This window comes from Nipponia nippon, unplaced genomic scaffold (assembly GCF_047370975.1).
Source record: "Nipponia nippon isolate SJK-2023a ecotype South Korea unplaced genomic scaffold, ASM4737097v1 scaffold_1, whole genome shotgun sequence".
Classification (NCBI taxonomy): domain Eukaryota; kingdom Metazoa; phylum Chordata; class Aves; order Pelecaniformes; family Threskiornithidae; genus Nipponia; species Nipponia nippon.
The window spans coordinates 119930340-119953822 of NW_028262290.1; the positions used below are offsets into that span (position 1 = coordinate 119930340).

The 23483-nt window shown below is 40.9% G+C and overlaps 1 protein-coding gene across 3 annotated transcripts in view; it reads left to right on the forward strand.

Moving 5' to 3' along the window:
• The window catches only part of CPNE4 (copine 4), a 243640-nt gene that overhangs the window by 103913 nt on the left and 116244 nt on the right, over positions 1–23483 (forward strand). For all 3 annotated transcript variants that reach the window (XM_087769916.1, XM_087769913.1, XM_087769909.1), the window contains exon 3: positions 21184–21363. In XM_087769916.1, coding sequence (XP_087626042.1) covers positions 21184–21363 — 180 coding nt within the window. The remainder of the gene's footprint in view (positions 1–21183; positions 21364–23483) is intronic.

Sequence of the window (23483 nt, forward strand, 5' to 3'; positions counted from 1 at the left end):
AAGGTGTGGGTAGCTGTTTAGTGCTCAGGAGGAGAGTGTTCAGCCCCCCTGCTCTTCAGGAGTTTTATGAAACACTGTCAAACCCAGTGTGTGTTTGAAAAGGACCTTCATCCTTTCAGCCAGCAGGACTGTACGTGCGAGAGAGCGTATGCTGGATTGGATATGTATTTGCTGAGCTACCTCTGTCGTAATGTACATCTGCTGTGAACAAGAGAATGCTGTACAGTCCTGATGGTTTGTTTCGCTGTTTGTCACAGGATGCACCTAAAGCCAGGTTCAACAAGTCTTTTCTTGTAGCTAATCAGTGCAGTGTCAGAGATATCATCTTGCTGCTTGTTGGCCACTTCTCGTAGTGCTGCTGAGAGCCTCCCAACCATATGTGCACTCCTGCACACGCCGCTTAAATTTTCCATATGCCACCTGACAAGCTTTCCATGGCACTTTATACCACCTTGAAATAACTCCCACTTCTTGTAACAAAATGCGTCATGTGGGAATATTTTGCCCTTCAGAATATTTCACAAAGACTTCAGTCCTCCTTGTGAGATGAGCAGTGCCTTTCCAGAAAGATTTAGATTTTCAGATTACTACAGTAGACAGTAAATAGTCTGTCACTGTCACAAGCCAACAATACGTTCTAGTCTTTTTGCCCCCTTAGATCTTCTGCCAGCTTTTTTCCATGCTGTATTTTTGGTATTGCTATTTCCATAGGTAACTACAGAAGCAAAAAAATCTTCCAGAAGAGACTATGTGGTATCTAACATGGCGACTGTATTAGTTTCTCATTTTTGTTATTGTGACTCTAGGGAGTATATCTCTGCAGATAACATCAAGGTGATCCCTTCCCTCTGAATCTCAAGCCTCTGGATGATTCACCATAGCAATCACCTGTGTGGCATTTTATCCACAGACATTGGAATTAAATCACAGTTTCAACTTAAATTTTGAAATCTGGAGTAGATGGACCCTGTGCAATTTTCCCTAATGCAGCTGGGGCTTTGTCCAAGCATCACGAGCACAAGTTTGGATTTCAGTTTTAACCCAGGAACATCTCAGCAATTGAGTAGCATGAGAAAAACACCCACTCCAGAAACTTGCTCATTATTTCTAGAGATGTTGGCTTTTCTTCCTTTCTTTTTCATTCTGTGATTGGTTTTATAGCTGAGGAAAACTGTGCAAAGTACACGTTCATTTGGAGCTTTTTACATAAGTTACCTTCTAAAAAATAACTTGACCCAGGCCTTCCAAATTCTTTTTCTGAGACTAGCTGTTTACATAGCTATGTCACATTGTGAAAAGATCAGTGATATATTAAGAGTTTGGGTGTACAGTGCAGTGGGTTTATATCGCAGGGGGAAAAAATCCAAGATAATGCTCTGAGGAATTTGTAATTAGGTGGGTTTTTTTGCCTTTGCCTTACAGTAGTTCTGTGATGCATTACAATTAAGAAATTGTGTTTAAAAATGCAAGTGTTCTGTGCAGAAGATAAAGGAATGAAACCACTGCCCCTTTTCATTAAGGTGAACGCCATGATTAAGACAGATGCTGAAAAATATTCTGCATGATGCCAATTCCATGTAGGGTGTTACAGTATTTCTAGAATACAGATGAGAGATTTTTAATGTTTTATTTGAAGGTTGAGATGAAAAATCCTGTTGCCTCTATACAGAGCAGGAGCAGATGTCAAGAACCATAACTTTCTGTTGCTGAGGAAATCTGTGGTGGTACATCTGTGTTTTTTTCTTGTATAACTCAGTATGTTTCTGGTAGTCCCTCAAAGAAATGCCACAAAAAGCAGGCTTGCTACCTCTCAGGTCTTTTCGAGTTTCTCTGCCTCATAGACCATACCCATTTGAGTGCTGAAGCCAGGGTTCACACACCTCGCCTCTCTCCAGTAGTTTTCGCCCTAGATGATATGTGTCTGAAAATAAGCAACAGCAAAGCTTTCCTGTTAGACTGACTAATGCTTGAACATTTAGGAAAATATTTATGCCGTTGTGTGTAGCTTTATTAACAGAAGGCCCAATTATAACTGTAGCAAGCAAAAATAAGGTTGATTTGAACTATTGAGATAATTGTTAGGTCTCTGTCATTTCAGAGAGGTTTTTAAAATTCCACCTAGCAATGACTAATTAGAACAGGATGCATGTGCAATTTAAACAGCAATATTGTAACTGTTAGCAGAGATTACTTTTAAGAGTTACATTGCTACATAATTAAAGTATTATGAAGTGCTCCAATTCACAAAACACTTTTTTTCAGTCTGGTCATCCATTAAAACTGGGGAGACTTCTGTGCCTACATGAAAGGAGACACATAAATGCTTTATTAAATCAGAGTTAAACTAGCAGCACTACCTACTATTCCATGGAAACTTAGTTTCTGATGAGCCTTGCAAAGCCTGGAAGATTTCATATATATACTGATAAACAGTTTTCCTAGAATAAGTAGAGCAGCACATGAATAAAAAAGGACATTTTTAGAAAAAAGATATGACAGCAAATCTGTTCTTGTAGTATTTGTAGAAACACTGAAAAGTTTAGCAATGATTGAAAACCGTCTTTCTGAATTGTGGATTTACATGGGTTCTGAATATTGATCTATCAAGCATGGATTTACTGGCAGGGAAGCAGTATCAAACAGCTTTAGGCCACATTATCACTGGTGTGTGTGATCTGCACTTCCACATCAGCTGACATGGGTGCAACTGCACAGATGTCCTTCTTAAATCTTCCCACCCCTGTTACATCAATGTCTGTGGTGAAATAGTCTGCTGCTAAATTAGATTATAGGGACATCCCCAGCGTATCTTAGAAGACTTAGTTCTTGCCTTGAAGAGTCAATGATTAGAAAGACAAAATACAGGCTAAACTGGGGCAATGAGGAGAAATGAAGAAGCAGGTTGCTTGGGTTTGTCATTCATGTGTCTTGATTTACGGTTTTCAATTCAAAGTGAGTTGGTTTTGGTTTTTTTTTTTCATAAACAGTACAACTTCTGCAAAGTTGTGGGTCCTCTCTACCTGATTCATCAAATCATTTTGCTTCATGAGGATCACAGCTCATAATCCCTAATGGGATCATGGCTGAAACGTTCTCTTCTGAGCTGTCCTCTGTGTTTTGGTACAGCTATCCCTTAAAAGTTTTGTGGCAGCAGCCTGTACAGCCATGTTTTCACATATTAGATTAACACTTAGGTTTCTCTGCAATATCTTTACATAATGGAAAAAACCCAACTTTTTCTAATGCTGAGCTGGATTAACAGAAGATGGCCCCTCCCTGCACCAAAACTGATTCTGAAATTGAGATAAGTGATGTACATTCCAAAAGGCTCATTAACCATCAAACTGCTATGGATTGGATCACTAATGGCATCCTGATGGCTGCATGCAACTTCCAGCAGATTTGTTGGTAGCTAGCATTAAATCCATTTGAATTATAATGAGGGGGCCCTAATACATAAACATTTATTAGCAGAACTCTAGCTATAATGACTGCCAGCTCTGTATTTTAATTTTCGCTAATGGTTTCATGCTCGTCCTAGATATTGTTGCTCACAGGACCAAGTGGGATGCTATGCTTTGGCAGTTTATGCCAGAGCTTCAAACTGAGGATACCAAAATCTAAAAGCATGAAATTCTGGACTCATTCCCTACATGTGACCCAACCAATCATGTCATTACAGCAGGGATTACAAAGGTTGACAAGGTGAACTTCACACATTTCAGGGCATCGTATCAACTCTCCCAGCTTGTGAGACCATTAAAAAAGAAAGAGATTAAGAAAAATCAATGTTACCTCCATTTTATTTGTATCTTGTCATCCAGTTTTCAAATTACTAGATAATTCGCCTTATATTTCGGAACTTTTTCCAAAAACATCAAGAAAAGAACTTTAGTTAAGAAAAATGGTATTTTGTCATTTGAGATCTTTACGAGAGGTGCCGAAACTCATGATAATTGCAGCAAAATCAAGACAATTGGCAACACTGGAAAGGATGGAAAAGGTTATTGCAACTAAGTTTTCAATGCATTTACTAATTCCCTGGCTTACCTTCCTCCCATCACTCTCTGCAGCATCCCAGCACAACTTTGTGTAACTCCCAGGATAAATTCCATGCAATCCTCTTTGCTTTTCTTTCCTCTGTGCTCCCCCACACCTCAGAGGAGCTGAATTCTCTTGTGGGAAACCAAGCTGGGTTGTGGCTGTCCTGCTACTCACTGGTTTAGGTGTGACCTTCAAAAGTGCTGAACACTTACAGTCCTTGCTGGAATCAGTTGGAGCGCTGGGAGCACAGCAGCCTTAAAAATCAGACTGCACATATCTCAATGGATAGACCCTGAAACAAAGATGCCTGAAAGGCCACTGTTGAATACATTTAGTCCTAAGGGATTTGCTTCGTGCAAATGCAGGAAGTGATGTTAGAGACAAAATAAAATCTGATAACTGGTAGAAATATGAAGCCGTTCTTTACTATCGATAAAAGAAAAGCAAAGGTAGAAAATTGAAGTAGACAAAAGAGGGGTAAAGACCATAGGACTTAATGAATAATTAATTGATTGTACTATTTTCTTCCTGTTTTTCAACGTGTCTAGATAAAGAAAGGCATTCTCCTTGAGCTGCTTTCTTCTGATTAAATAGAAGGATTGTCCTATCAAAAAAGAGCAGCAGGAATTTATTAGAAGGGGTAGCCCTTAACTTAAAACAAGTTGGCCTTCTGGAGATGCAGGTTCTTTGAAGACCAGTTATGTCTCTATTGTCTCTCAATATTGTCGTGTTTTGTCATGGTTGGTATCTGCTTCACCTGGTTTTCTACATTTGAAGCTGAAGAGAGCAGTGTGTCTGTGATAGTTATTCTTTCATACCACTGTCTATTCATTCTGCAGGAATGGCAGTAAGATAGCAGGATGAACGCTGTTCCACTCCTGGTTGTGTCATGGGAGCTTCATCCTACTGCTGTTCCTTTTCCCTAGCTTTTATTCGCCTCTAGCCATGCTAGCTATTCACCTGTCTTTTCGCCATTTCGCAGTATGTCACTCTGCTAGACCACTAGTGCCACTGCTTCACCCTGGCAGCAAGCAGGTCCTGGTTTTGTTTCTCAGTATGCGAGGAGAGTTGGCTCAATGTCCTGGGCTGAAGCGCCGTGGTGGGGTGAGCCATTTAGGGCATTATGTTTAAGTGTGTTTCAGGGCTGGCAACTGGAGCTCCAAGCACACTACAGACTGATAGGGAATGGATTACAGGCTGGACTTCTTACGCATGTGTCCCATCAGTGATCAAATGGCCTAAGGGCTCTACTGGTGATATCTATGCGCAGGCAATACTCTTACAGTACTCTGTACAGGCAGTACAGGCAGTACTCCTACAGATCAATGCAAGTTGTGCCCTGTCATGCTGCTCCTGGTTTCCACTGTGTGGTTTAGCCAAGGTCCCTCTTGTACTTGGTTGCTACAGGAAAAGTTTTCTTTTGACTTTGTCAGTCATTGGAAGGTGCTAAAGGATTTGCCACACCGTACCAGAGAGTACCTAACACCAGGGTTGGTTGGGTAGGTGGCAGCCTGATGGAGGTTTTCCTAAAAGTACATCTCAGTGAGGATACATGCAGTGTGCCTGAATCCATCTCTTCCTTGTTCAAATTTAGCCCTAATGAGCCCAGCATGTGGTCAGCACACGGCTGTGAGCTGAACCTACTACTGAGAGCATCCTCTTGCAACCGTCACGTGTTTTGGGGTTGGACTGTTGGTACAGGAAAAAAATGATAAGTATATTGCTGTAAGTCTCTTAAACTGGAAGAGAATGCAAGAATGTGTTTTCTCTTCTGCCGAGACCTGCACAACAGGAACAATTTTCTAGAGTATTCCAGATCTAAAGGTAAACTTCCATTAAGCATTATTTACATTTCTTATTTTCACATCAGTTTGTTAATAGAAAATGCCATGTGATGCACAAAGAAGGTATTGAAAAGAAGTTTTGTCAAAGGGAATTTTAGAGGAAATATGTGGAGAGCAGGTATTAAAATTAATTTTTTTTGATGGAAGCATTGGATAAACTTTCTGAATACATCAACTGAAAAACAGCATGCCTGAAATATATTATCATATTAATACACTGAAAGGCCAGTTTAGAAAACATCTTCTATTTTATGCAACAAAGCTTGAACGCATTTCACACTGCAGATACATAATAACAGCGCTACTGGCTTGCATTGTTTTCCATTTCCATTGTTTAGCAAGATGTGAAAATGCATATTTGAGTTTTGTTGACTTCAAAATTACTGTTATTAGGGAAAGACCTCAGATACACTGAGAGAGAACTGAAATCCACTCAAAGGTTTCTTTGGTTTATAACAGGTTTACGGTCACTGAAAGGTGAAGACAGGAAAGCCTTACTGCCAAAGGTGGCACTTCTGTGTAAGTCCAGCATGGCGGCCTCTGGGGACAAGAAAATATTTGATCATATTTAGTTGCATTCGTTTTTCTTCTATTTTTTTAAAATGGATGAAATGCAGGACATTTTAGCCAAAATGTCTTGCAGCAATGTGTTTCATCCCAGAGGCAGCTCATAGCTTTTCAGCAGTGTCAGCAAAATTAAATTTTTGGACCCCATACATAAAGACAAAGTGGCTTATGAATTACTTTGTAACTAATTAGGCAAGTTCTGTTGCAGTGGTCCCCCAGGGCAGGTGGCATCCGAGCCAGGGGCGGGAGAGTGTGAGGGCTGTTATCAGCCTCCGGCATGACTATCTCCTTCTTAACGATCAGGTTGTAACCCCAGCTGGGCTGTGCATGCAAACTGGGTGAGAACTGGGATCTTGCTACATGGTCTCAGCATGCTGAACTGGTTGGGTGTGCTGAACATTTTGCTTCTACTCTCTAAGCCAGAGCAACCTGGGCAGCGTTTTTATTTTGAAGCTGTCTTTTCTCATGCCTACGTGTCTGCCTGTGCCTATAGCCAGCCTTAATATGAGCCTCAGAAGGGCAGCCCTGAACTAAGCCTAGGCAGGTCTCCGTCAACACCTGCATTGCTACAAGCTGCTTCTTTGCAGCTTCAGTCGTAGCTAAATTTTGAAGTCTACCAAGAAGACCAAATCCTGTTGATGCTGCTTGTTGATTGTGGCCATTAGTGCCTACGGTTTCATGGGACTTACTATGAGCTCCATGAGGTGTACCTGAAGGTTGCTCAGATTTAGCTGTTCTGTGATATTTTTCACTTAGGTTTCTTGTGTGGCCGTATTGACCTCTCTCCTAATAGGCAGTACCTTCCACAGGACATTGTGCTCTGTCTGTTGGCTGTTTCGTCGTAAGTAAAACCCCCGAGTGCCAGGGATGAAATATCTTGTGGTGGAATATACAGCTGCTGCACCGTGAAATGGTTCTTCTTTACAGTAGTCAGCAACCTCTTATGTACCCTTCGTACGCCAGTGTAAAAATTCCGAACTCCCTTCCCCTTATGGAGTGCTGTAACGAGATGAAGAAAGAAATTGGCAGGTATAATTTCACTGTGATTGAATAAACCTTGTCTCAGGCTCTTCTCTTCGTGCTATTAGACTTGTGTTTTCTTAAGCTTACTGCCTAAATAAGACAGGAAAGCCTTGAAGTGAATTTTGTTCAAGCCATAGAATTATTACCACCTTTTCAGATTGAGTTAGGAAGTAAAGGTTTAATTAGCTCGTTACTGGTCTGGGGCCTGATTTGGCTCTGTATTGCACGTCTGAAGTCTGTGCTATAAAGCAGGAGGGAATAATAGCTCTGATTGACAAGATCTGAAGGACAATGAGATCAGTTGGCAAATAAAGAGAGAACGTGCAGAGATGGGAAATTGGTTAATTATAACGACATAGAAGTAAAATGAACTTTTGGGAAAAAAAATGAAAAATTGAGGGGTCACTGTAAAAACGTTACTGAATAATGTTAGAATCTTCTCTCTCAAACCAAGAATAATGAAAACACCCTCTGAAATGGAATGATGTATTTAATTAATTGATATAATTAGGGAGTTCTTGCAAATGCAGGTGTAAGTGCTGAATTGTTTTTCTTTTTCTTTATAGCAAATGAATTTTTGAAGGAATTCAGAGTTACTTTGCTAAGACGCGACATAACTCTGTGTACTGTCTTGCATCTGGTAAGGCACCTGATAAAGTAGCAAATCAGCTGCTGAAGAGTATGTATCACAGATGAGGAAAACTTCCTTTCTGAGCTCAGAGCTCTCCCGTGCACAAGGGAACTTCCTAATTTTTCTGTCCCTGTGGCCTGAAATAACAAGGTGCTAAAACTTTTGAGAGACTTACAGGATTTAGGCATCCAACTCCCTTGAAAATTCCATCTCTAAAGTAATACAATCAGCGGTGTAATATTGAATCATTATGGAGCATGTATATCTAACACCAATAAGCCTGTATTTACAGTGTGTAGAACATGATAGTAGGAAACAGGAATAGATACATGGACTACTTTCACCTAATGGAAGTACCCGCAAGACTAACACTTGTCTTTTATGATCAAATCTTGTGCTCACTAATTGAAAAAGTAAACACTTGGCATCCCTGCTGTTGCCGAGAGGCATACCAGGGGTGGATTTGGTGTGCTCTGCGCATTTGAACCTGCTTCACAGCTATGCATATACCAACCAATTTTATAAATGCCTGTGAATGTAAGAGAGACTGATGTGTATGTGTGCTGTATATGTCTGATGTATGTGAACGTGTCGGGCATATTGTTTGTGAGCAACTGAAAGGCGTAACACTTTCCAGGAGAGCCTGCAGCCATTACGGGAGGCAGCTTTGGGCTGCTTATTGCCCAAAGTGGTTGTGTGAGCAAGTCAGATTTAGTAAAAAAGAGTGCCTATACGTAGCATATCCCTGACTGCAGTCATTCTCAGGGAAGGGAAAATCGTGGTTGTCTCAGATTAAGCTTGTATATCTTTGGGTAGCATGCATGTATATCAGGCTAGATTATAAGGCTTTTGTTTTCCAGAAATCATTTTGGAACAGATATTCCCAGATAAATACAGGAACCATAGCTCACTGAGATCCTTCAAGAGCAGTGCAAACAAAACAGCCCCTGAGTCGGGAGTCTGATAGGATGCTGTCTGCAAAACTGTAATACAGCTCAGCTGAACTTGCTCTCCATTTCTAATCAGTTAGTTGTGTAATATTCAATGCCAGAACGTGTGCTTGTGGGTGTAACTGGGCTGAAAACCAAATAATATCGTATTCTATTTTCCCGGTTTTTTGTGGTAGTTCACAGAAAGGCTTCCACTGCTGTTCCTGGGTAGTGGATCGAGCTGTTGGGCTGCTATGGTTTCAGCAAATGGCAACCCCATTGACAAGCTTCATAAGATGCATGTGTAAAAGAAAAGAAAGAATGCGAGTTGCTTATAATGGACATGAGTCACAAGAAATCTGTTATTTTTCTAGGCAGTCATTCCAACACGTGGTCCAAATTCCCCAGTTGTGTGGGAAGACTGGAGTTGGACTTGTAAATTGTTACTTCTAGTATAGGAATTCAGGAAAGCCTGGTAATGCAATGTGTGTCTTGCGTAATAGTGCATTGCCTTCCTGCTGCTAATGCCTCAATGATATAATTGATTTAGCCATTAAATTACAACATTAAAAGTAAATTAATAAATCTTTAATTATGAGCAGTTTGATAGCAAATGAATTTCTTAAAGTAACTTGACTAGGCCTGTATCAATTGACATAATTCATTAACCCATATGAGAACACATATTAGTTACGCTTAACTTAGATAAGTGTTAACTTACCTGAGTGAGGCAGGAAATCTTTCTCAGTATAAATAAATTATCAAATCACTATTTATAGTCAGTTAATTAAAGAGCAAATTACTGAAGCAGTGTAGATTTCCTACTTAGTATAATGTAGTCCCACTGATATTCAGTGAGCAAAGGATCATCCCGTTACTTCGTTTTTCTCTGTTCTCAATTACCTGTAAGTTCCTGAGAAATGGTATGATGCCAGATTTCTCTCCTTGATCAATCCTGTGCCGCCATGCGCTCTTCTGAAGGCCTCTTTGCAGGCTTAATTGCTGCTCAGCAGTGATAAAGATGTGCACTTCTGTTTGAATGGACTGGCACTGCAACACGTTTGTCCAGCTTCTAAATCTCTTACCCTCTGGGACACCAGGCAAAGGTGTCCTGTCTTTTTTACATGTTGTTACATGTCTGTAATTGCTGTGGAAGCCCGGTACCCAGGATGTGAGATTATCTAAATGTGGCAATACTGAAAATTAATTCTGGAAGTCAGTTTTGGAGTAATGAAAGGTGGAATTAGCAAATAAATACTTTGCATCCTGATTAGAGTAAGTTTGAATTCATTTCTTTGTAGCCCAATGCTGCAGCAGAATCTAATTTTGTGAGTGCAGTATTCTGGTAATGAACTGAGGAGTCCTAAGCAATGGCATTTGAAAAAAGCAACCTTCAGGTACCTGGCACATTTTAAATCATATTTCAAAACCCAGTAATGTTTTTGTAGCTGTTGTGCGGGCAAGGTCATGCATTGCATTGTGAATCAAAACAATATTCAAAACAGAATTTCCTTTGAAAGTAAAGAACTTAAATTTTAGCTAATCAGGAGACATTAAAATATCATCTGTATGGGGAAAAGCAGTCAAGTAATTGATACATACCTTGATGAAAACCTGTCCCTTCTTGCACAAAAATAACCAACAAAACTGTGTTTCTCCCTACAAGCGGACTAAAAAAGAGCAACCAAATAACAATGACATTGAAACTCCACCAGTGAAGACCCATATTCCCAAGGGAATCACTTTCTAATCTGTGGGGGAAACTGTGTGGAGAATATATGGCTGAAGAGCTTTCAAATGGCTGTGTAGTGCTCTGACTTCCATATTGCTGCCAGGCACTGCACTGCTTACTAGCATTTTGTGGCTAGTCGAGAGTGGAGCTAAATGGTATAATATGTGAATATTTTATTGCCACTTTGAAGGACCAGTCTTGTCCTCTACAAAAAGTCTGTGTCCTCAGGGACATGTAAATTAAGACGATTGGATTGAAGCTGTCAACATCAAATGAAGGTTGGGGGATGATAAATGGCAGTCGTCCTAGTCTTTGAATGTCTGGGCTGTGTTTGGGATATAAAGTAAAGGAAGATTTAGCATCCAGGCTTCAGGGCTCAGCTTTGAGGTAGCATTCAAGAGTTTTCAGTGAAAAAATTAATTCTTTTTTTTCTTATGCCAGTGTAATCACATCTGAGTGGGTTACAGCACCTTATCCCATGAGTTGATGTGGGTCATTATCCACTTGCATTGATGTTTGCTCAGCGCTTGTTAAATATGCAGGGAGCACAGCACACGGATATCTCCTGCCACCGAGCGATTTCTATGAGGTCTTTCTGCAGTACTTTTGGCTGGGTCAGGATCTGTTGACTACCTCAGAAGCAGCACTCCTTAATACCAAAGTTTCTATAGCTGTCAATTTTATATGATTGTTAAGACTCTGAAGTTCTTACCAGAATAAGATAAAGAGCTCTGATGTAAGTAATTCCATTTACTGTCTGAACCCTCTAGCAGGAGTAGCATAATCATTGCTTGTCTCTATTTAATGACTCTGCAGGAGGTAAACTGGTGCAGACGAGAGTGCAGCACTCTTATTGCTGTCTGCTACAAAACACAACTTGGTACATGGCCACAGTCACACTGGAAGGGGTGGCTTCCAGAATATCATCTCCTGAAGCTGATGGCCTTGTGCAAAGGGAGCCTCAGGGAGTTTGCTGGGCTTCCTCACTAGGAGAGTGTGTGGGGGGCTGCTCAATCTTTTTGTAAAACTTTAATTCGTGCTCATCCATTTCAGCCAGGTGTTAATGCAGAAAGGTGGTTCTTGAGCTGTTATAGTTTGCTGTATATGGCAGCTGGCAGTAAAATGAGAGGGACGGTGGTGATTCAGATGGAACAGAAATCTGCTCAAAACACTTCTGGAAGAGGAGTAAACAGATTTTGGAGATAAAAAGGGAGGGGTCCTCAGGCACCATTGGAAAATCTCCTGTCAATGACACTATGATCATAGCATGTCATCAGCACAGAGGCTCCTATATGAAGATGGAGCCATACACTCCCCTCAGCTGATGCAGAGCATCAAAGGTCTGGCATAGCATTTACACTAAGCAGTAGCTCCCATTGAGGAGTGCTGGCTCTGTCTCACGGACTGATATTACACTCCAAAGTACTGTGCGTACCTCAAGTTAGGTAAAATACTAAACATTGTTATTAAAGTCAAGGCTTTAAAGCAACTAGTTATTTGGAAATGTAAGCCTAAATTTTTGGGTGCCTGAGAGGATATTGTGTTAGGTCACCTCTGAGTGATAGCTCGTAGCTAATTATGAGGACAACTTCATGGCTTAAGCAGGGATACAGGTGATAGGGCTTGCAAAATCCTCTCTGCTGAGGATGAGCACTAGCCAGGGCAGTGATAGTGAGGGCCAAAAGATGAGACATTCCTGAGCACCTGGGGGAACCCAGGCTCCAGGTGAGATTAAATCCTTTTGCCGCTTTGCAGGAAGTTCAGTTGCTCATGAAGAAGTTGCCCAAGGCTTTTATGCATACTTGAAGGGATGTTTTCTCTTCAGACATGTCCCTCTGATCTCTAGCAGGATTCAAAATATTGCACACAAAAATTCAGAATTACAAGTGTTCCCATATTAAATGTAAGAAAATGTAAAACATCTTCTAGAAAAGGCAGTTATTGCTGTCTCGCTATGTTATCATGGTCCTCTCAGTTTTCAGTCCAGTTAGTCATTTTTCATTGGAAAGACCTTAATTTACACTGCATTAATGATGTGCTCTAAAGAGACATTGTGCTTTTCAGGTTCACTGGAATCTTGTGCAACTGGCTCTTCAAAACTGCCTTGAATATTCACAGTACAGCAGCTGGTGCAAGAAATATCGTCCTTTATAACTCAAGGCCAATAGATGGGAAAAAGCCTCATATTTTACAGTTTTTCCATACAGAAAAAATTCTGCAATTATGCTCAGAGAAGCTGCAGCATTTATGTTTGTCCTCAGTTAAAATTTCAGGGCTGGAGTTCTTTGCTATTCCATGCTTTATGCCAAATCTTACTTCACAGGAGGCAAATGAAAATTGCCATCATGTTTTCCTTGCCATCCCTGAGCCTGGACTGGCCAGGCAGTGAGTGAAAGCCTTTGCAGACGACACGGTCTGGGGTTTCCTCCTTTCCAGGCGAGGAGCTTCCCTGGGGAGCTGGTCTCGGTTCAGGAGTTCACCAACCCCTCTGCCCATCGGTGCTTCCCCCTAAGGAGCCGGCAGATGGAGAAGAGTCGGTGCAGCGCCGGCAGCCGAGCTGAGACCGTGACTGGTTCAAGAGGCCAGGACGGGTGGAGGATTAGCAAGGGATGTGTGTGCATACGTTTGGCAGTTGAGACTCACTTTTACATGAGCACAGCGTGACCCAGAGGCACTGTGGTTCCAGGGTCCTGATGACCCTTCCTGGCCTTATGCACCTCATGGTGGGACCAGCACTGGTGTTGGGGGTTGGCTGGCATTCCCATGCCACCAGCGCTATGGCACTGCATTCATGTGTCAAGCAAACTGGAGACTGTATGTGTCATTTTAAAGCATTTCTTAGGGTCAGGAAAGGTGAAGTCGTGGTGGGACATGGTTGCAATCTGCTTCTCTAGGACAGTGTTTTTTAATTTATAGAAAACAGAATGTAGAGGGAGTTGTGTGAAATACCCAGTAGACTGGTGGTTAAGATGGCTCCTGGTGGTGTGAGGGACCAAAGTTAGCATTTCTGGTCTGAATCAGACAGAGCAGAGACCTTGGTCTGAACCTCTGATGTCTAGAGGGTTATTTTCGAACCCTTCCAGGCAAAAGTTTCATCAAACCCCTGTGGCTGACAAAGCCTCCAGACTTCTTCTTTAACCTAAGTGACACACTCTTTCACTGGAAAATGCCTGAGCATCTCTGTACTTTCAGGAACACGACATGTCTGAGTCATCCCCTGTGATACAACCACATGTGCTTCGTGTAGTTTTTTACTGGATGTGTATAAATTAGATGCTTTGCAGTTTACCGCTAGGCCAAATTAGCCTTTTAGTCCTTTGTAAAAACATATAAAAAATATTTTAAGTATGATTTAATATTTAAGCATTTTAATATTTTATTCTTATACATTAATATATTAATATGAATTAATTAACATCAATAATAACATGTTAATATTTAATATTTTGTATATGGGGTTTTTAATGTTTTACATGCTTTTTATTTTGTTATTTGGGAGGGTTCTTTTAAAATACTGTTGGTAGGAAATAGTGGGTCAGCATCTACCCAGATTGCATCAATGTCATCCAACTAAAACTGTCACAGCATGATGACAGAACAAGTCTCCCAGCACTGACAAATGCAGATGAAGTCCCATCAGCAATGTTATCAGGAAAGCAGTTAGAGGTCCAAAGGGATTACATGAAAGTCTCCCAACAAAGTATCAATTTTAATCTGTTTACTTTCATTGCAGTCCATACAGTAACTAAAACTTATCACTCCAGCACAAAAGATTTGGCTTTCATGGCATTAGGCTGAGAAGACTCGGCGTCCTCTAACTCCCAGAACTATTTGCATGAAATGAAAGTATTTCTTTCCAGAGGAGCGTAAACTGAAAACGGCTATCTAGTGCATTCAGGGACAGTGTGACTACACATTAATGCATTAGTTGAGCACTTGCTTTTTTTCTCTCATATCTGAGCTTTCCTAAATGACAGTGAGTGGGAGGGATACCTTTGTACTTTCCAGTATCTTTATGCAACCTAGAAAGCCTAGACTTAGCAAGGAGGTCAATGACAACAACTGCACATGGTCCTAGAACTAAAGGGCAGTGTTGTAGCTTCCCCAGGGATGTCTTTTGTTCCAGAAAACTGGGGATTCCCTTGGCACAAGGGTTCCCAACCAGTTTAGGTCCTGCTTTCTTCATACCAGGGATTGAGCATCACTCTTTCCCATCCCAGCTGAAACGATGTCCTTGTTCAGCTCCTGAATAAACGTTACCATGATTTGCCTGCCATTAGTAGTTAGCCCTGTATTGCACCCACAGTTTTTTGCAGGTTTTCTAACTGTGAGAGCTTGGGGTTGCTCAGATGAGACTCTGAAATCTGTAGTGGCTGGGAGTCCGCCAAAGATCAGTATAGGTGCTCGAGTGCGAATACTGAATGTCTGTCTGTGCAGCAGCTATTGTAACTGTATTGTATTTTGGTTTTGAGTGGATGAGATAAACTATATGCAAATAGCTATCAACAATCATATTTCTCTCTTCTTTAAAAAGCTGTGAGTATATAAGGCAAACTCCATCCAGGAGCTTCTCAAAGTATTTATACATAGTATATATTATAAATTATCTGTTTCCTGCTTGAGAGCAATGAAAAGTAACTGAGAAAGTAAAAGTAATTAAGGAGAGGACAGTCAGTGGCCCTGACCAGAGAAGTGGGCTTTCTTAATGAAGAACTTTTCAACTAAGAAATAATAATGCTTGTTTTACTGTAATTCCAGTTCTTTAGACTGGAGCCCCTTGAGGCCTGGGCTGTTCCTATGTATTAGTTTTTCTAGTGCTTGAAAGCAGGTCTTCGTGGTTGTGACTTGGAGGTTTACAAGCTATCTAATATTTATATCACATAAATAAAAGAAACTGCTTGCAGATAATTTCCAGACCATTCACGTTAAACTCTTCTCTTCCAGCCAACCTGCAGCCAAAAGTTTTTTGCCAACATTGACAAGATTGTGCTTAGCTTTGAGCTCTACAGCCTAAAAAGAGTTAAAGACCTATTGGTTTCTTTTCACTGTTATCAAACATCAATTAAACTGAAAACAAGAGCTATAAATTATGGTGACCTTTGCAATGACTTTTCATTTGTGCGATAGAGATGTGATGGTGTGAAAGCGCTGTTGTTAATAAAAAAAAAAAAATATTAATAACTTCCTCAGGAGCCGCCAAGCAAAGTGTAAATTGCTTTCTGCTTGGTATAAAATTTTCATGTAAGGTACTGTATAATGGAAATTTTTAGTCTTGCTAAAATTCAGATGACCTAAAAATAATGCTACCCTTCACCTCTATACATTTTGTCATCTCAGCTGACAAATGTGATTTTTTTCTAGATTTAATCAGCATTTTATAATGACTTCTACTGGAAGTACAGCCTGTTGGTTTTCCCTTGTTGGCCTGTAAAATGTGTAGGGAACAGTGGGTTTATTTGTTGGTCTAAGAACTTGCTAAAAATGTAACAGCCACAAAAAGCATGCTTTGGGCTGAATAGTGGCACCCACTCTGTATTTAATGGAATTTGCACATTTATGGCTTTTCAACTAATTTTTTAAAAACACTTAAGGAAACGCAGCACCAGTATAAATTTTCGGACCATAGTTCTGTAGACCAAAGATTTTCCTTAGTTCATGAGACAGCTGTATCATTGTTGACTCTAGCATTGCCATGCTATTTCATGAGCCTGATTAAAATTTCCACCAAAGAATTGTCCTTTTGGTGAGAAGACAGTGAATTCTCCATGGCCCTTTGACTCTTGGCTGCTCTTCACCTCAAAGATGGCAAGTAACAACCACTGAAAATGTGTTCCTTTTGTGCCAGTTACATGTTTGTTAGAAATACAGTGGAGAGCAGATAGGTACCAGTTATCTGTCTGGGACAGAATTCTCCACACAGCTGATCTGTGCTAAACACTGAAGCATGGCCTTGAGGTGCAGAGCTTCAGGTCCTGTAGATAATTCTCTGTTTCCCTGGTTCCCAAGGGCATGCTGAGAAAGCTGTGTTTATGATCACTTGAAAGCCTTAGATACCAGGTGACAGTGAGCTTCTACCTAATCCTTGTTCATCCCTGTATATGCAATACCTTATACTTCCATCTGATTTTGATAGAAGAAGAAAAAATATCCCCCTCAGGCTGGCTCTTTTTCCTCAACTTCACTTTTCAACTAATGGTGGAAGATGGAGAGAAGATCCTCAGCCCATACATGACCCATTGCATTACTACTTTGTCAGTGAAATTTTAACTGGGACGAAGAATTGTTTCCTCACTGAAATTACCATGTTTATCACAGTTCTGCAAAGCTCGCTGCTTTTCAGTAGCTCACAGACAGACAAAAGATGCAAACAGCATAAGAAGCCTGAATTTTAGAATTTGTTCATCTGTCTTTTGAGCTTCCTTTAATTTGTTGCTATCTGACTGCAAAGACGGTTTTGCAGGTCTTCAGCAGTGATGGTGGGTCAACAGAAAGCAGGCAAATATTTCTGTCAACTGTTCACCCACGGTGAGAGGTACAAAGAGAAAACAACTTTCAAACCCAGCTTCCAGCTTCCTCCGGGTTTGATGAGAGGATTCAGAAGGCCCAAAGCAAGAAGTCCTTTTCTTTTCTGTATTTTAATTCCTGCTGTTGAGATGGCACTTTATGCTGTGGAGGCCTACTTTGGTGTTTGTATGTCATTCATAGCTCCCCAAGGGGAAGCTCACAGGGTAGCTGCATCCAGATGGGCCTGCCAAGTAATCCTGGCTGCTCAGCAGGATGCCACCTTCTGTGGAGTGACAAGGGCCTAAAGAGATGAAGAGGGAAAGCAGTGTGAGTCCATCCCAGGAGGCGAAGATGCAAGTCCTTTTCTCTGTATAAATTGTCCTTGAAGGGAAAGTGCAGGTAAAGCTGTACCATGAAGCAGATGTTCGGATCGTGGTGTCAGCTGAAGCACTGCTCTTTTTAAGGTCAATGTTAACTGTTGACACAGCCCAAAGGTGCGTGTAGCTGTCAATTGCTTCTTTTGAAAATTCATTTTGCTTTAATAAATTGGAGAAATTCCTTTTTCTAGCAAAGTCCAGAAGTAACAGATGGCTCACATGTCAGGCATCAGCAAATCCTAAAGCTGTAGGCATGACCCCTGTCCATGTCCTGTTGAGAAATCTACCTGCTTTCAGGATTAGGTTGCCCAAGAGTTTGGTATTTTCTGTAACAAGACCAAAAGTGTAAGTTCCACTTGTTTATAACATGCTGCTGTTGGACTTAAAAGCTCTCTTCCACAAAAGTGATGGACATTTAATGTGGTTGCTGGTGTTCTTTGTTGTGTTTTGGAGAGCATTCAAGCTGAGAAGTTCTAACTTTCTGAATGTTCAGTAGATGAGGCTGGGCAAAGCTGCACTTTGTTTTCTTTAAGCATTTGAGCCTCATCATCCATACAAGTGGAAGTGTTGTTACAGATTTTGGGTGACAATGGGATTAAGGACATATGGCATGAGGTCAACATCTTGTCAGACTGCTATGGATCTGTGTTTCAGGTTAGCGTGGAACATGTCACCAGATTTTGCTTCAAATGAAACAGGTCCTGCAGGTATTGGGCTAAGTTGTTGTGGTCAAAAACAAGTCAGCCTTTTTTTCTGAAGTCTCTGCAGCACTGTAGATCATGACCTCCTTGATGATTATCAGCATGAAACTGCACCTAGCAATAGTACTCTCAGCAGTTTTCATTAAGGTTTCATGCTCATCCAGCATTTCTAAAGAGAGCGTTAAGGCTTTACAATTGAATATCAGAGCAGGAATACTCAAGAAATACAGGCCTTTAGTAAGTGGCAGAATGAAGAGTATACCTTGTGTTTATATAGCATCTTTTAACCTAGAGTGTTCCGTGAGAGCTAGTGAATTTATTGAACTGTTCTGTTCACCACTGCTTCTTTGCCATGAGTCATTCAAGCTGGTTATTAGTGCTTAGCACTGCTGTACAGTAGTCAAAGCAAGGGAATGAAGCCGGGCTTCCCATGCTGAGGACCCTGCCAGACTTGCTAGCCAAAGAGTAGGGTAAGTGTGAAATACGCTGACAAAGCAGACTGGAGACAAGGTAGACTAACAGGTCTAACGCTGTTGCATGCTGGTGACTGCTGAGAGAGGCATGAAGAATTTTATATTGCTTGTGGAGCTGTTGGCGTTGTTTCTTTCAATATAGATTTCTCTCACGTAATCCCATGCTCTGACATGCTGGCTTGATGTATCATCTCAATAATGTGGGAAGACTGGGGAAATTCAGTGAAATGGCTATATTTCAGTACTGTGTCTGTCAAGGGAAGGATGTCAGTCAATCACAGGCTGGAAAAAGCAAACAGTGTCTTATCGCTATGTGAGACTGAAATTCTTAATGTCCCTGTGTGCAGACCTGTGCCTCCATTTTCAGGCACTTCACTCCCTTAAACAGTCACATATTTAACCTGTGTTGAGCACAAGTGTAAATCTTGCTGCATTTCACATTGGAGAACCATTTCCCTGCATTCCAGCAGTAAAGTAGAGATGAGGAGAAATAGTAACAGAGAAACTTCAGTGACTGCCTGAGGAGACCTGCTGTAACAATGAAGCAATTAAAATGACACCAGTGAATTACCAGTTTATACACTTACAAGGAATGAGTATAGGAGATTGCTGTGGCTATGACGAAAGATTTAAAACTGATCACTTAAATGTTTTGATTATTGGATCTGCTGATGCGCTGTTTCATGAGATGACCACTCTTCTGCAAGTGGATCGAATCGCTTTCCACTTAGAAGAGATCTCAGGGACATCCCATTGAACTGACTGGACATCTGACATAGGGAGTATTTCATGTTGTAGCAGTAATGGTGGTTTCAAGTCACATTGATTGCAAGTGGAGATCAAAAAATTTTTGAGATAGGCTAAGCACCTGAATGAAGGTAGCTGATATCCTTTCTCACTTACGTAATTCTTGTTATGCTTTGCATCACTGGTATCAGAACCATCATTTCTAGCTAGTCTAAGCAAAGAGATTAAGAATTGAATTTGTAAGTAAGGCTGCTTTCCTTTTTGTGATGGTCTTGTCTTGGCATAGTCAGAGCACATTGACACAGCTGTGTGAGGAGACAGCAATGGTAGCACTGGTTTGCATCTGTTCAATGACTGGTAGCATCTGTTTGATGATTAACTAAAGGATTTCAGCTGTTAGAGCTGTCAATCTGACACCTTTGATGAGCACTAAAATAAAACTGTGCTACCAGGAACTGCTCATTTTTTTTTCCCCTGCTTTTGATTTACTTGACTCTTTGTGTCCTTGCCGATAACTACTAGCAAGGCTAATGCGTTATAAACTCTGAAAAGTGAAGCAAGTGGCTGTCATTTTTTGCACAACAGATGTTCCTGATCAGGAATCAGACAAAGGATCTCATCGCTCTTCCTCTGCGCAATTTAATTTGTCTGTTCTGTGGCACACCAGCCACCTCCTGTCTAGTGACTGACATGCCCAAGTCCTACTTCATTTTAGGATCAGTTCCTTTAATCTTACAGAATTATTAGGTTTTTCTCTGTGCCAGAGCAAAGAGAGTGGAAAAAAGGAAATTGCTTCATTGCTTACGGTGTCACCAATAATGCATCATAATGAAAAGTAGCAAAGGCCTACTTCAAAATAGGAAACCCAAGTACTACATTTTAAGAGAACTAGAAAATACTCTATGAGCACTTTTTTGAAGAAATAGCAATTTAGATTTGATGGTGTTTCTTTAGCAGTTGTAAGGCTCAGAGGTAGGGATAAGCAGCATATAATCCATCAGATTCTTGTAATGAATGCAATTTAGCGAGGTGAAAAAAATGATATATTTTTAAGAAAATGTTTGCTGTGGATCCACTCCTTAATCATGCAAGTTGTCCAAAATGAGTAATTACTGGGGTTTTTGCTCACTTTTCCGTGTAGTTTGATAGGACTGTATCACTCTGCTGCTGTTTTGTAGTGATGGATGGGTACTGCTGGAATTCCATAGTTATTCTATAGTTAATTTCCCAGTTATTAGTCCAGCACAAAAGACAGTTGTTTTGGCTATGCACATCTCCTGACTCTGCCCCCTGACTATATAGTCAGTATAGTATACCTAATGGGGGGCAGTCATTGCTCACCCTGGAAAGGAGGCTGCAGACTGTGTCCCATGTTCCTACCAATATCTGCCAAAAATTTGCTGGAAAGGAGAGGCGAGGGAAGTTGGCCATATCTTGTGCATGTGGCCAGCCCTGCACAGAAATGGCAGGTGCTGCTGCCCATACAAATGGTAGTGTCTGTGGCCAAAGTCACAGCTGTCAGTCCTGATAAATGAGAAAACTGTATTTGAGGACCTCATTGTAGTCCGTCACTGATAGAAAGAGAAACCGCTCATATGACCTCTTTTCCAGGTTGACAGGACAGAAGTGATTCGAACCTGTATAAATCCCGTCTTTTCCAAGCTGTTCACGGTGGACTTCTATTTTGAAGAGGTGCAGCGGTTGCGGTTTGAAGTCCATGACATCAGCAGCAATCACAATGGGCTGAAGGAAGCAGATTTTCTTGGTGGCATGGAGTGCACTCTTGGACAAGTAGGTATCACTGCCATTTTTCCCCCTCTCACCTTTTATATGTATATGAAATACATCGCTTTGTTAAATGACTGATGAGTGAGATTTGTCGTTCATGACAATATTCTTAATCGGTGCTTTGAACAGGATAATTAAGAACTTCTGCTGGTTTGATTTACTGCTGTAGTATACCTTCAAGTCAGGCAGTGCTATAGGAAACTGAGCGTCAGTGATTGGCCTTGTACAGTAAGAGGACAGGCTCATTACACCAGTGTTGAGAAATTGACTGATTTGGGAGAAAGTTATTGTTCCTAACCTTATATGGGATTTAAAGCAAGTTCCAAATCCAAGGAATGCTTACAAATAAACTTTATTCACATAGGGTAGTGCCTGGTGATGTGGCAAATAGAGGGATAGGGTTGAATTCGTTTCCCTGACTCTCAATCATCCAAAAGTTAGGTGTCCGGACTGTTACTCCTCTGATTTCCATCTTTAGTTCAGTGGAGAGAAACAGACAGTTCCAGCAGTTGATTCATTCCACCTGAGACACTCATCATAGATTAGGATAAATTGCCTTCAGGAGATCCCTGTCTTTCCCCATCAGTTATCAAGAGAGTCTAGACAGCTGGCTTAGAGTAGATACCTAACTTTTTAGATGACTAAATTTAAGAGTGATGAGTCCTACCCACAGGATCGATATCTAGAGGTCGTCAGAGCCGGGTCTGCAGCGAATTCATATATTGCTGACTGGTAGCACACGACAGTGTCTCAGGTATCACAGTTTACTTCTAACTGGCAGACTTTTTGTTATGCGGGGCCTCATAACACAGATCTCAGCTCCGTCCATAATGGCAATGCTGAGGATGGTCTCAGTTTCACTGAGCCAAGTGCTCTCTACTCTGTGCTCTGAGGTAGCTTGTGTGACAAGAGCAAGTAGTGCTTTCGTTTAGATTATCCATTGCAGTCCTTCCATGTAAATTTGTAGCCGGAACACAGTAGCTTAGCATGGAAGATGCTTTTGTTTCCTATTTTCTTACCTTTTGTTGTTGCTTCCTCAGCCCCACTACATGTGAATCCCTTTGTTTTTCTTCCCAAAGCCATTGGGCCAAACATGCTGAAAGAGGAAAAGTCCTCTCAGTGAGAGAATTAATATGAAATATATGTATTTACTAACTTGAAAGCTCAGCATGAAGGTATTGATATTTAGGATATTTGCAGTGCACAATAAAGTCTGTTCTTTAGACAGACTTTTTGTGGCCTTAGTCAATGAAAATAAGCTATCCTATAACACCAAGGAGAGTGAGAAACAAAGAAAAAAGTTATTACGAGGTACTTCTCACTTAATTGGCTTGAAAATGAAAGGAAAAAAATGTCATTGCTGCTGCCTGTAGCATAAATGTCTTTATAATGATTTGATCTCTATAAATAGCACACAGCTGGGTTGGTTGCAGTATAATTTTAATGGTAACCAAGAAAAAATAACAACAGTGTGAAATCTGTTCACAGTAATGTAGCCTTGAGGACTCTGATCTCGTATTTAGACTTTTTTGGTAGGAGCATCTGCTCACTAGTCTTCCAGCTCTTTGACTCACTCTAAAGAGTTGCTGTTCTTTGCATAGGCACTGGCAAGCGGAGGCACCCATTTATCTTTGTAGTGATAAGCAGTGAAATCACAAGCAGTAATATTTTATCTGCCATTTTGGGGCGTCACTGTATAAAGGTGACCTCTTGCTTTCATATAGGTGCTATGAATCAGTTCATCCTTGGTTTTGGTTTTACAGATGTTGTCTGTAGGAGAGTAAACTCTTCCCCTTCTCTTTCCCCTTTGTTTTTCCCTTTCCCATTCCCCATCCCTAGGAAAAGTGTTGAGGCACTCCACCCACCCAGACCAATCACTTCCAACTGAATCCCCATCAAATCACTGAAGGTTTTGTATTTCTGCTGCTTTTTGGTTGCTCACAAAAACTGTGATTGATTGTTTTGAGGGGCAAGAGATAGATTTATTATATTTTTATTTAGTGGTTTGGGGTATTTTTGTCCATCAAAAAACAATGGAAAAAAATCTTAGATGGACAAACACTGTCAGAAATTCGATAGCCTAATTTTCACGGTATTCAGCTGGGATAGCAAACCTGAAACCC